This window comes from Capsicum annuum, chromosome 6 (assembly GCF_002878395.1).
Source record: "Capsicum annuum cultivar UCD-10X-F1 chromosome 6, UCD10Xv1.1, whole genome shotgun sequence".
NCBI classification, from domain to species: domain Eukaryota; kingdom Viridiplantae; phylum Streptophyta; class Magnoliopsida; order Solanales; family Solanaceae; genus Capsicum; species Capsicum annuum.
Genome location: NC_061116.1, coordinates 206,301,089 through 206,315,868, shown reverse-complemented (window position 1 = coordinate 206,315,868; position 14,780 = coordinate 206,301,089). Strand labels below are relative to the sequence as shown.

Here is a 14,780-nt window from a genome sequence, read left to right as displayed (position 1 = left end):
GAGATAGTGGTATTGTTTGCATACACTCTACCCTCCCAGACCCACTATGTGAAAATATACTGAATGTGGTGTTGTTATTGCACCGTTACAAAATAATGACACAAATAAACCTTTTTATAACAACAATTGCATAAATAAGCCAAACCTATAACAAATGACATAGCTAAGTCATTTCTAATTGACATATTTGAGCCTTTTCCAATAATAAAGGGAAGAGTTTAGATAGCCGCCAATGGAGACAGCAGCAGATCATAAAATATTTGCACCACACAAAGGTAGTTTTCTGCTGCAGTTGGCCAGAAGACAAACCAATTAATGCTTGAAATCAGAAAGGACCTCAATCAAATTGACTAGACAATATTTTCAACTCAATTATTCAGCCAGTTGTTCTGTTCTTCATTCATTATTTTTTCTGTCCTGTGGATACTTAAACAACTCAATGATGGGACATGTGATACTTAAAAAAGTATAGACAGCATCAGACTTCTTGAAACTTCCACCTGGTAGACAAAGCTATTACTACATCCAATAAAATAACGAGTACTGAAAAAGATACAACAGGAGTGGCCAGCCTTATCGCAATCCAGAAATCTTACGCGCTAAAACTAAGTTCAGGATCAGGTAGTGATCCAGGAAAGCAGTGTCGGTGTCATCATTTGATGAAAAACAAATTCAACTGCTAATTTACCCCCAGCTGAGCTTTCTTTAGTTACAGACAGTTAGTTATTCAGAAGAAGATTATTGAAACGCCCATCGTCAAGCAGCCCACTGCCACCCAAGGACTCAACCGTTCGCCTGTACACATTGAAGCATCATAGGACAGCTTGTCAAATTTCATGCAATCTGGTTAAATGAATGGAATGAAAGGACATTCACCGTATTCTATTGCTTGATCTCTGTGCTACTATCCTATTCTCTTTAATATGTTAAGCTAATGTGCTTCAAGTGTTTAAAGAATAAGAGCTCTCTAAACAAAAAGAAAACCCTCAACCAGCAGAAGATAAATAAGTTAAGATTAGACAGACGAAGAACCCACATGAAGATAAATAGGAAGTGGGGAAGAATACATGATATTCCAAAATTTTATGAAGTGGTCAAGCAAGAGAAAATCACAACAGTAGCTTTCTTTCAAGATGATGTTTTATGAGAGAATAGCAATGCTTAGCCAGGAAAATTTGTTATTAGTATTTGCTCAAAGTACGATGCAAGAATATCAACTGTATGTCCTTATATAGAAAGTGATTCAGCATTTCATCAACATCCTATTGTGTGGTGTTTTTTCACTAGATGCAGGTCACCGAGTAATTGATGTAAAGGAAATGCATGCAATTTTTTCAAACAACCAGCAAAATAATTTCAGTTCTGTAAAAAAGATAAGGAAATCAGCCCAGACAATTCGTCGCTGCAAACAAATGAGCTAACTTACCGATTCTAGCAGCCTTCCAAAAGAAACCTCGAAACCTGCCGAGTTTACTTTTAGTTAGGATGTAGAAGAGACATGGAAAAAAGTTCTTTAAAAAATGAAATGAGACATAAAATAAACAAATAAGCGCAACATTAAGGGGAGATATGATTGGAGAACATATTACAAAACATTATTTAGCTTCAAAACCTGAAAATTCAAATTTCAGATAAGCAAACTAGCCAATAGCTGAGATGCCCTCAACTGAAAGGACATGTTGAAGCCCCTTAAGAGCCAAAGGAAAAAAACTAGATCCAATTAAAAGTATGATCCTTTTCCCCCAAAATTAGCATTACGTTCAACCACGGAGAGAACAATTCAGATAAGAGTTTCTCATCTTTTGACCTAGCAAAGCCATTTTCGAATGAAAAACCATCTACACATGCAGGTGTAAACACCAGGGTCCCCCAGAGAATAGTAGTAAGTCTGGAACCCTTAAATCCTAATAATACCATATGAGGCATAAAGTTGGTTACATGGCTTGTCATAGTGGATATACATATTTTCGGAGTAGGATAATTGCACGAAACAAATCATCAGATTTGAGCACCTCCTACATAGACCATGCTAGAAACTTTATTTTATGGGGTTAGACTTGATGAAAGACGACCCCTCCTCCTTCCCCTTTTTAGTAACATAAAAATAAAAAATAAAAATAATAAATAAAATATTGAGGGAGGCAGGCAGCGAAGGAAGAGGGGAGAAGGTGGCTTCCCAGAGCAAGGGGTGTGGAGAGGCTTAATAGGTGTCTTTATGACAGAATAGATCCCATCCAAGGGAAAAACGTACCATATTGTAGGTTTATATAGTACCCAGTAACCGTAGAACAGGGCCTCCCAGGCTTACCTGCAGCCTAAGTGTTGATACAAGCCAAATTGCCTCCGAACCTTTGGATGAGATACATATGATGCTCAAGGTGCTTGATGACTTCTTAGTGCTATTAAAAGAAGCCACATAGATGAAGATTACCATTAAGGAGGGTTAAAGAACTTTGATGAGGTAAAAGGAGTGCAAAACGGGGCTCGAAAGCCCCTTGGAAGGGTCATGCGCCCAAGACGCTTTGGATCTGCTTTTGATCTACTCTAGCATTTCAAGAGCGGGTCAAAACAGCCCCTAGTGGGCCTTTTCTTGCATTTGGGTCACTTTTGGACTCTAATTATGCAATATTTAGCCAAACTATAAATATTTGGTAGCTAAGCTTATTTAGTTAGTTTTGTTGATTGATAATGATGAATTCATAACCTCCCTTGGGAGTGTTTTGAGAGCTTGGAAAAGCGAATTTTGATATTTAATTAGAAACATCGGTTGTAAGGGAAATTCAATCCCCTTTGCGGTCACGTAAGAGTTAGGTGCTATTTTGTAATCATTAAGGGGGGTTTGGGGGTTTGATACTCTCTTTGATTGCCCTTTTGTCATCATATTTGTGTCTATCTTTCTTTTTTTGATATCCTATCCCTCTTATCTTTACTTTTCTGCGTTTAGATTCGGGTCTTTGTGGCGAGAATCGTATCATTTGGTATCAGAGCCGAGTTTGATTTTATTCCTACGAAGTCAATCTTGGGTTTGTTATCTTGAAAATCAGCAAAAAAAGTGGTGTGAAAAATCAAAAATCCCAAAAAAAGTCACTATTCACGTTTTTTGTTCTTAGGCCAAATTTTGAGTTTTTGATTTTTGCGTTTTCTTGTGTTTCTAGCGTTAGATTTGTGTTCCCTAACACTAAAGGAGTCCAAATATCAAATTTGAGCTAAATCGGAGCTTCATTGAGTGTTCTATCCTTGTTTAAAGCTTGGGTTGAACTTCAAAGATTTTGAAATGGGTTGCAAGAGCTGATAGACATTCACTATAATGTAAATACATTTATAACACTCCCCCTTGAATGTCTAATTGGTAGATAATGTACCTCGTTAAAACCTTACTAGAAAAAACCCAGTAGGAAAAAAAATCAAGTGAAGGAAAAAGAGTACACATCTCTAATAATACGCATTTTGAATACCTCATTAAAAACCTTACGAGGAAAACCCAGTGGAACAAAACCTCGTAAGGGAAAAAGAATACAGCGCGTATTAACTATAATGCAAGAGCTGAAGTTTTTGGTGAAGAATTTGAGCTAAATGATGTTTGAAATGAGTTTAGAAGGTTAAAAACAGCTTACATTCGAAATTTCAACTCATTCCGAGCAAAGGTGAAGAAGTTGAAAACTTTTGCGTTCTTGGAAATACTCATATCTTCAAGATGGATTTTCAACAAAAAGTTGGTCTTCCTCTAAAGGAAAGGAAAAAGAGTGTAAAAGTGTTAGTATTTAGCATCTTCAAAGGTTCCAAGAATATTCCAAGAGAAGAGAACAAAAAAGGAACCACAAGAAGTTCATTTTCGGCCACTTGTGCAAGCCGGTGGCTGACCTGCGTCCAAGCTGCCTTGGAGCTGCTGCAGCAGCCCCAAGGCAGCTCAAACCAGTGCCTTATGCGCCTGGTCTGCCCTTGAGGTGAGCTGGACCTGCTCAAGCAGGTCAATACAGCCCCTCTAGCGTTTGACATGTGTTGGGGTGCGACTAAGCTGTTTTGGTGGATCCAAAAACACATTTCAAAGCTTCTTAATTCCCTTAATGCTCAAGTTTGATTCATCTAGTTTCATTTCTTGATTCTTATTAATCTTTTCTTTGATTCTCCGTTAATTAGCAACTAGTAATCAACCTAGTTAGTTGTGATTAGTGCTTGAGTCTGTTTTCTTTCTTTGTCCTGTTTCTTTTGAGCTTTTCTAGTTTTTATTTCATAGTAACTTTTTGATTCAAGTCCGTAAATAGTTTTATTTCTTTATGTCGTTCAAACAAGAATCCACTCCAGCCGCAAAGTAGAGATTGACACCTTATTGTCTACCGGAGTATAAGCAACTTTCAACATTCCCCGCTCCAATTGTGAGGATCACAAAGGTTAAATTATTACGAGTGTTGGTTAGGAGCTTTACCACTAATCTTGTTTGTCCATTTTGTAGGTACAAAGTGATATAAGGAAGCATGTCTTCTATAGCCTCGGACAATTGTGACTATGACATAGGAGACTATGATTATGGTGAAGATAGTTATAGCTACGAAGAAGATAGATGAAAATGAATATAGCCACGATCAAGATATGGAAGACAATGAGGGCTACTACTCCAAAGGAGAATATAAGATGAATGATGATCCTAGTTCTTATGGTGAGTATGGAGATGATGAAGAGCCTTGTGATGGTTCTTATGAGGAAGATGGGGCATGTGAGGAGTATTACACTTCCCACTCCAAGCCTAGAGGTGGTGTAAGGTATAACCATTCATTTACAAATCTTATGAGGATCATGGTGAGGATTGTGAAGTTTCGTATTCCTTGTCTTGTAGTATTTGTTATCAAGGTCTAATCGATGTGAATAGTTATGCTAACTATAGTAGAGGTTGCTCCATGGGAATGAAAGAGCATGCATCTCCAAAGCCTAGGGTTGCTACATCTTACTCTTCTTATCCTAGTACCCAAACGTATAGAAACGGGACCCAAGGTCAATATGGAGGGTATAGTAGGAGTCGAGATCTTCCTACTCTCCCCATCTTTATAAGAAAGTCGGGTCCCGAAGAATATCTTGATTGGGAATGGGAGTGTGAAAGGATCTTCATGGATTATGATATGAACAAAGTTGAAAGAGCTACGTGTGCCCTTAAACATATTCAAGGTCCGCCACCGTTATGGTGGGAATCCATAAGGAAGTCCGGCCGAACGTGGAGTGCCTTGAAAGAACTCATGACGGGTACCCATGTACCAATGGGGTATACCAAGCTTTATAATGTTAATCTAAACCAAGCTTTATAATGTTAATCTAAGAAGAAATGTTCACTCCGGAAAGGCAAGCATTTGTGGGGTTCCGGGATGCCTCCTTATGCTAGATGATTGGTGCTATAGAAACTACATCATTCCATCCATGGTTGACCATCCAGGGATACCTCGAGAGCCTCTACTTGTTCCATACTTCTTCGATGGGTATAGGGTTTCCGAGAGAGTAAAGGTTTCCTTCACCCAATGTGGGTACTATGAGGAGGCGTGGTGTGACATCTTCCCCTTAGAACATGGAATTTATGCTTGGGTGCCAATTGGTTTGCACAACATAAGGTTCCAAATGTACATAATTGGCCTAAGAATGTAATGGGCCAATGAGGAAATAATCTCTTTCCACCCATTATTCCCAAATCTCAAAGAGATACGACCACTTACTCCAAGCCTAATGAAAATGAGAGACAAAAGATCGAGAGGAGGAAGGGAGTGCAAGGTGGCAATCTAAGAGAGAGAAAAAGAGAGGTTGAGAGGAGTGAAGTGAGGGGGTTGCCACCAAACCGAGCTAACATTGTTTGTCCTTCTTTTAACAAGGACAAGTGTGTAGATACCAACATGGCAAGCGGAGGAGAACAAGAACCATAAGAGAAGATTCCCTTTAAAGATTCAACGAGGGAAATCTTAGATGCTTCCAAGGCTTGTGAAGGACCTTCACACCATGGCAAAGAAGATTATTCTTATGAACTTCAAGGTAAGATAGCTACCTCTTACACTTTTTTACATGTGAAGGATGATTGTGTGGCTAGTAGCACATTAAGTGTGAGTAGTAGCTTATCTATACGTGAGTCTCATGATTCTTTGCCTCTTGTTGATGATGTACCCGTTGAGAGTGTGGAAACACTAGTTGATCCTATTGATGACCTCATTAACTCTTATAGTAAGATCAATTTGAGTCCACCTAGTGTTGAAGCCAACGTGATGAATGATGGTACATTGTCTTATGAAAATTGAGTTGACCAACTTGTGGGTGAAACTAGTACACCACTTGAGGATGATTGTAATGTGATTAATGAACCTCAAGTGATTGATGATGTTGAAAATGTTGGTCAAGTAAATAGGAGTGAACCTTTGAGCATGTCCTTTAGTGAATATCCTATTGTTTGTCTTGCTCATAGGGATGATTATGTGCTTGAAATTTCTTCAGAACTTGATAGTTGTGTTATTAAGAGTGAACTTACAAGTTCTAATCCTCCTTCATTGATTGATCCTTCTCTCTTTAAGTACAATATCGTGTTCGAAGATGGTACAATCACTCCTAGTGAACCTAGTGATGTGAATAATGTTGATGGTGTAGCTCGTGTTGAAGGCTATGGCCTATATGACATCCCACTATGGTGTGACTACATTCCTCATAAAAATGGAAATCTTTTCCTTGAAGATGAGAGTACTCTTAAGGAAAAGGAATGTGAGGTTTTGAAAGGGAATAATCAGTTGGGCGATAATAACTTTGATTTACTTGAATATTTAAGAAACCCAATTAGTAATCGTTCCTAGGACAATGCTTGTGGCTGTAATCCTTTGTACAACACCCCACCCTTGTCTGATAATTATGAAGATGAATTGCTTAGTTCTTGTGATAACTTGAGTAATGATTCCATTGATGTTAGTGGTGGTATGTGTCTGCTTAAGGATTCTTCCCTTGAAAGAGAAAGTATCAATTGTTTAGAAACCGTTTCTTCTACTTTGTGTGCTCCTATTGTTGAGAATACTCATGGTGATGATCTTGAATCTAATAGTGAGTATATATATGAGGACACATTGGTTGAAGTTAACACAATTGATACCTTTCTTTACTCTCCATTTTCTTTCGATGATGCTAATGCTAGTGTGGAGAGTATATCTTTTGATATGGGTGATGTGTTTAGGGGAAAGAAGTGTTGTCTAGACCCATGTCTATGGCCACTCTATCCATTTGAACCAGTGACAAATTTGAATGTGGTTATTTCCACACACACAAAACTTGATGCTTTGTATAGCTGACAAACAAAGTTTAGATGAGGATGTTGGAATCCTTCCCTATCTGGAAAGTCTTTCTTGGGGATTTACAACCCACGTGATAAACCCAAGTTGTGCATGGGAGGCATTTCCAACAACGATAAGCGTTCATTAAAGAAGGGAAGTAAAGAAAAGATCCAAGAGAATTCAACTTTATGTGTTTCCAATCTTGACCAAGATTCCACTACTTGTAGGTCAAGGAGAGAGTCTCCTCCTGAAAATACTTTGGATGGATTCCATGCTTGTGATGAATTGTTTACAATCGGTGACCCCTTTCTTAAGGGAAGTTGTTTGAAAGGAAAAAGTCATATGTTGCTTAAATGTTTTAATTCCATCCTTGTGTGCATTATGTGCTATATCTTTTGAGCCAAATGGCTTTTTTTTGTAGATAATAGCACCTTGGATGATGCTTTTACACTTAGATTCCTTTCTATACTACCTCTTTGCTTATGATGATATCCATGCTAGTCTTGGATTTGCTTTATGCAGAGGTAGGGAACTTGTTGGTTGGTCCACTTGTTTGAATGACAATGCTATATGGATCTTGTGGACTTTAAAACCAATTGAGGCACCACTCTTGATGTGGTCTCTTAAAGAGGTGATGAAGCAATTGTGTCTTATGGCTCCTAAGGTGAAGGTAGCCTTACCTTTTGGATTTAGTGATGTCATTATGATCTTTGTGGTTTCCTTACCTCTTGGTGATTCTCATAGCCAACTCCTTTGTGCATTTTTCAATAAGTTTCAAATGTTTACCACGAAAGATCCTTGGTTATATCTTAAGTGTGCGCAACCTTGGCATGATGTTATGATTTTGCAAGGTTTGGATTTGAGGTCGAATCCTTTTCAAGAAGGGGAGGATAATACAAGCCAAATTGCCTCCGGACCCTTGGATGAGATACGTATGATGCTCAAAATGCTTGATGACTTCTTAGTGTTATTAAAAGATGCCACATGGATGAAGATTACCATTAAGGAGGGTCAATGAACTTTGACGAGGTCGAAGGAGGGCAAAACGGGGCTCAAAAGCCCCTTGGAAGGGTCATGAACCCAAGACGCTTTGGATCCGCTTTTGATCTGCTCTAGCATTTCAAGAGCGGGTCAAAACAGCCCCTAGTGGGCCTTTTCTTGCATTTGGGTCACTTTTGGGCCCTAATTATGTAATATTTAGCCAAACTATAAATACTCGGTAGCTAGGCTTATTTGGTTAGTTTTGTTGATTGATAATGATGAATTCATGAACTTCCACTGGGAGTGTTTTGAGAGCTTGGAAAAGCGAATGTTGATCTTTGATTAGAAACGTCGGTTGTAAGAGAGATTCAATCCCCTTTGTGGTCTTGTAAGAGTTAGGTGCTATTTTGTAATCATTAAGGGAGGTTTTTGGGTTTGATACACTCTTTGATTGCCCTTTTGTTATTATATTTGTGTCTATCTTTCTATCTTTAATAGCCTATCCCTCTATCTTTACTTCTTTGTGTTTAGATTCGGGTCTCTGTGGCAAGAATCGTATCAAGTGTGATCATACATGAAATTCCAACCATGACCGAATAATAGAAACATGGGGTAAAAGTAGCAAAAATTCAGAAATGCACTACAAAAAGACATTCTTCAACCAGGCATCCACATAATAAGGGAATAAAAAAATGCAATCTTAATTATCAACCCTTTACCAAAGGGTAAAGGGGAAATAAAGAAGGACCTGCTATATGAAACTTAAGAATCAGGATAGGTAACATTGACACCAAGGCCAAATTCCTACCGCGAAGCCACAATGAACTACATATAGAGAAGACTTACCCAGTTCTGTGTTCAAGAAGTGCAGGAAAATGCATCTTCACATAAGTGCACGTACAAATTCCTAACAGCACTACGGTCAGAAAGGAGTGGAAATTGAAAAGTGCCGACTGAAAATTCCAGAAGAGGAAAATGAGCATCGTACTTGTAAATTCAACAACAGAAATAACAAGAGTCGTAATCAAACTTACCATATCTGAATTTTCCTCTCTTAATCAGTTTTGCCTTCCACTAAGCCTACACAGTAAAGAACATCTGTAAACTCCTCCCATACTCGCAGAATCTCAAAACACTTAATGCAATAAAAAAGGTCTGCATTCCTTCTATTCATCTTTTGATCAAGTGATGAAATGAAATATATAAAGAATGGATGACCATGAGCACCTTATAACCAGATCAAAATGAAAAAAGTATACTCTTAACACTAAATAGACACTGGATTCATTATGTAATAAACCCTAAAAAAAATTGTGGAAGCACAAACCATTAAGGTTTCATGAGCAATGCTTTAGTATTAGGAAAAATCTGTGCCTCTATAGCAGCTTTCTGCACTTAGCAAGAGCACTGCTCTTATTTTCTTCTCACGTGTCATCTTCTGAATTTTTCAATCTTCTCTACTATCTTTCTGCATGTGTTGCCCAAGGTTGTAACTCTAGAACATGAACGTTATACCTTGTTTAGTTAACAATCTCTAAGATGCCCTAATGCCTGTCTTCTGCAACATCTTTCATTGCAAATTCTCTACAAAATTATAAAGCTTATAGCCTTATACCATCATAGGGCTGGAAAATAGTGGGAAAATTTGAACTTGCATGTTAACTGTCTTGGTTCGATAATGGAGACAGGTACTAAGCTATGGTTATGCAAAATTTACAACATATATGCTCCTTCGACCACAAAATACTTAAAATTTCCAAGTTCTGAATGAAGCCGCATAGCCGAAACGTCATTTAACTCGACCGATATATAATCTTCATATCATATTCTAGCTAGAAAAAAATTCCAAATTCCATACTTCTTAGGTAATACTAACTTCCAATATCACATTGTTTCATAACCTAAAACACATAAGAGGACATAGAACTTGATATCATACAGCTATTAGCATTAAGCAACTAAAAGTAAGAAGAAAACGGATCATGAACAAAGTCTATCTGAGCCCAACATGAAGCACAATTACCAACTGAAGAAGTATCAACATCAACTATATTCCGGACAGATTACATTTAGGATTCTAAATATTGGAAAACTTGAACTCATGATATAATTTTTCGAGCATGAAGCTGACTGCAATACATCAATTCATAAAGCAAAAGCAGAAAGATATAGAATACAAGACCGCCTCATAAACCCCATTTTGTTGCTCTTAAGTCTCAATCCATTTCAAGTTTGCAAGCAGACACTACTCTAACTACAAGTTTCCCTTTTTTGGTGTGCATAGAGGGGTTAAAAGGAAGTGAAGTAAAGGTTCAAACCCTAACCACCAAATTGAAAACCCACCTTCCAAAAAGACCATATTCCACCAAATATTAGTGTTCAAACCAAAATCTCTTCCCTTTTGCACACAAGTATACTTTTAATTAAGAATCCAAACTTTAACCATTATAAAAAGGAAACTAAGTATTTTTTGTATAAACGAAAACAAAAAGCTGAAGGGGGTTTTATGGATTACCTAAAATGAAGATGCGAGATCCAGTCCCGTATGTCCGCCCAACACAGCAACTGGAGATTCAATTAACCACTTGATAGATAATTAAAGCAAACTTAATTAACAATCTTTCTGCTAATTGTCCCCGGATGGATCGGATCCCTTTCAATCTCCTTGCTGCTATTACTTTGGTTTTTAGTTTTTTTTTTTTTTTTGGTTAAAGGTTTTTAGTATACTACTACTTGTTTTTACCCAGAATAATGACGTCTATTTCTTTTTTTCCACTTTTTTAAATTTCAAACTTTTCACTTTAACATATTTAATATCGTAATTATTTTTTTACATATTCTATATATCTTTAATTTAAAATTATAAAATTTAAAAAATTTATTTATATTCTTAACTTTTATACTCAATCAAAATTAGATAAATAGATTGAAATGTTAGAATGAACATGACGACGTGACTCTTTAAATCATTTATGAAAAATAATATAAAAAATTTAAAAAAAAAAAAAAAAACAGGTGAGACAAGTGTTGCAATTGAAGCACTAATGTTCAAGTTGTTTTGCTAAAATTATGTTGGAGCTCGAAATGTGTTTAGAGAAATTAAGATTTCTTGACCAATTATAAAATAAATAGATGAGTTTGCAAAAATGAGTGCTTTGAGTATTAAGATGGCTCATTATTAAAGCAAAAAAGAGAAAAAAAACAGCTTGGTGTACAGAATTTGAAAATGAATCTATTGTATGCAGTTATTTTACATTTCTGCCGGACTGTTTTCTGACCCCTAATCACGTGATAGATACTTTAGCAATTACTCCCAACGCTTTTTTTCTTTAAAATGGTTTTATGGACAATAAAATTTTATTAAATTAAAATTCATACAAAATTCGGATTATATCAAATTCAAAATATATTAATTCTAAATAAACATTGTGAATTAATATGATTAAATTAATTATTTAAATTCAAACACATAGGTTTAAATAAGGTCCAATATTTATTGGGCTAGTACATTAATTTGGGTCACAAATAAGGAGTCCAATTTGCTAAGCTCAAGATATTGTCATATTCCAGAGGCCCAAATAAGTATCGCGTGTCAAATAACGTGGCATGTCAAGTCAAGTGAAGGAGCCAATAGAACTGTGACACATGTCAAAATGATGTAGCAGACCTATGAAATCAAAGCCCATAAAAGGCATCAAGTCACTCAAATCTGATTGGTCAAAGAAAGTCTATCTTTATCATGACTCTCCTCGTTTCCACAAGTATAAATAGGGATCTCATAATTCAGAAAAGAATCTTCAAAATTCTAACAAGAAGTAAGAGAAAGCTCGTGGATCAACGCCGCAATTTCTCTAAAGAGCTAAGCATTCAAATCAAGTTCATCAAAAATCAAGATCAAGGCTGCAATTTCTCTGAAAAGTTCAAATATTCAAATCAAGTTCATCAAAATTCAAGATCAATCTTAAAAGCTCAAACATTTAAATCAAGTTCATCGAAATTCAAGATCAAGACCGCAATATTCAAGAACAAGCTCAAAAACCCTTGAATTTAAGCACAAGTCAAAGATCAAGTCCCCTAAGTCCATCAAATCAAGTTCAAGAATTCAAGCACAAGTCAAGATCAAGTCCCCTAAGTCCATCAAATCAAGTTCAAATTCAAGATTAAGCTTTAAGCCCTTGAATTTATATATGAAAAAACAAATTTATATTTGAAAAAACGAATCTAGAGATTGTAATACTCACGTTAAAATCAATAAAGCTTAATCTTGAATTTGAACTTGATTTGATGGACTTGAGGGACTTGATCTTAACTTGTGTTTGAATTCAAGGACTTTTGAGCTTGTTCTTGAATATTGAGGTCTTGATCTTGAATAAATTGATTGTTGCAATATTTTTCCTGTCTCAATTATTTATTTTCGATCTCGAAAGTTTTATTGTCCAACAAGTTTTTTTTTTTAATTCATAATAATTAATACGCTACTAACAACCCTTGAATTACGGAAAAAATCAAGAGAGAAACTCAAGGGAGGAACAAATTTGTACCACATCGTGTATCAATAAAGTTGTTGTTTCTTCATATTTTTATTTATGGTTGAAATTAAGTTTTCATTAATTCATAGTAATGTGGGTTCATTATTTGTAGCCTCAATTAATGGATTAGCCCAATAAAAAACGCACTTTAATTAAACCCATATATGTTTGGACCAAAATAATAAATCCAATTATATTAATACGTAATATTTATTTGACACTAATCTATTTTGAATTTAATATAATTCAAATTTCGTACAGATTTAAATTTAATAAAATTTCATTCCCACAGGGTTATTATGTTTTATTAAATCTTTTGTAAAATGATTTAGATAGTTGCATCAGATTTTTTCAATCAAAATTACATATTTTTTTGGCCAAATTTATATTTTATCTACCAAAGTTTTAGATGCCTTTCAATTTGACAAAGATAAAGTGCAGAATAAGGTTTTTCTCACCAGAGGAATTCATGTTCAGAGAAAGAAAGTATACTATTAAATCTAACTATTCAAAATATTATTTGCATTATTAGTCTTGTGCCATTCTAACTATTCAAAATATTATTTGCATTATTAGTCTTGTGCCATCTCTTTTAACATAATCTTTAGAGGTCTTCCTTTTATGTTTTCTTGTCAATATGGAGCTGCAAATACCATCAATGCACCTTCAATTCATTGTGATTCTAAATGATAAAGATATTGTCAGTTACGGATCAATTTTAAGCTATTTAGATAAAAAAAATAAATATTAAAAAATAATATAATATTTACCATGTGCTGTGCTTTACTATGTGTTTGTGTGGTACCGCGTGTCTCGAGCCGGGGGTCTATCGGAAACAGCCTTTCTACTTCTTCAGAGGTAGAGGTATGGACTGCGTACATCCTACCCCCAAACCCCACCAGGTGGGAATACACTGGGTTTGTTGTTGTTGTAATATAATATTTACCATATGTAATACGTTGAAATTATTTAGCGATATTATTTTTCTCTAAGAACATGAATGAATGTTATACCAACTTAAAATAAGCTCATTCATTTGGCAGTTACATAAGAAATTATTGCAAGAAAATTAGTACAATTCATATAACCACATTTTGTAAGAAGCTGAATATTTCTACATTCTCTGTACATACCACTCTATCTCTTTGCAACGAGTTTATTATAGTTCAAATCTTATTATAAATATTTATCACTTAATAAATGACGATTAAAAAAAAAGTCAATTATTATTATAGGTTGTGGCTGAATGGTTGGGATCCTTTCGCACTTAATCAGAGATCTTGGGAGCGATGTCTTCATAAATAAATCCTGCAGTACGTGAATCCATATAATTGAGCCTCAATATAAGTATCGAACATCGATTAAAAAACAAAAGAGACTCAACAACTGTCCTACAACATGTTTAATGCATAAATTTCCACTCTTAAAGCTAAGTTCTAACTAAACAAGGAACCACATCATCATCTAAAAGCAACCCATCTCCTTAATTATACTTGCTTCTTTTTAAAATGATATTTTGCAAAAATTTTCCAAAAGCAAATCAATAATTAAGAATCGTACGCTGCACCTGCTATTCTTTTTATGATAATAGATGTGTTCAATACAAAAACATGGAAGCTATTAATTCTATTTTATTGTCTCTTGCAACCGAGTATATAGAAACTAAAGATAATCAAAGTAGTCAAAATTAAAATGTTGTTAGTAGTAAAGTAGTCATTACCAATATGATGTCTAAGCATTAAGAAGGAAGGACATTTTCAAAAACGAAAGATCACGTGGGGAGATACACGTAATCCATGAATTTAAAGTTGCAAAATCATCTTCAAACTTCGTAACTCTTTGGACATTTTGAATTATTCAAATTTGACAAACGAAAATAACAAGAACAAGTTACCGGTAACTACAAACTCCATTTATAGCAAAGCAACTCAATGAGATAGAAGTAACGTCTATACATACCTCACCCAATATAGCAGGGGCAGACTTAAAGTATGAG

At 35.5% G+C, this 14,780-nt stretch overlaps 1 protein-coding gene across 2 annotated transcripts; it reads right to left on the bottom strand.

Moving 5' to 3' along the window:
- Positions 1-346: 346 nt before the first annotated feature.
- Positions 347-11,470, bottom strand: LOC107875985 (protein kish). Of its 2 annotated transcripts, none has more exons than XM_016722917.2 (5): positions 10,771-11,470; positions 9,290-9,335; positions 9,102-9,208; positions 1,427-1,461; positions 347-795 (listed from the first exon to the last, which is right to left on the bottom strand). In XM_016722917.2, exons 2-5 carry the CDS (start codon positions 9,290-9,292, stop codon positions 728-730), a joined length of 213 nt encoding a protein of 70 aa, XP_016578403.1. In that variant the 5' UTR covers positions 9,293-9,335; positions 10,771-11,470; the 3' UTR covers positions 347-727. The 2 variants fall into 2 exon arrangements, with proteins under 2 accessions (XP_016578403.1, XP_047269790.1); XM_047413834.1 differs by lacking the exon at positions 10,771-11,470 and adding an exon at positions 10,599-10,737.
- Positions 11,471-14,780: the final 3,310 nt, after the last annotated feature.

What these genes read in the sequence shown, in the direction of transcription:
- LOC107875985 (XM_016722917.2), bottom strand. An exon ending in CTTCTTGAACACAGAACTGG is followed by an intron (nt 1,462 to 9,101) that starts GTAAGTCTTCTC and finishes TAAACTCGGCAG; the next exon opens with GTTTCGAGGTTTCTTTTGGA. An exon ending in TTGGAAGGCTGCTAGAATCG is followed by an intron (nt 796 to 1,426) that starts GTAAGTTAGCTC and finishes CAATGTGTACAG; the next exon opens with GCGAACGGTTGAGTCCTTGG.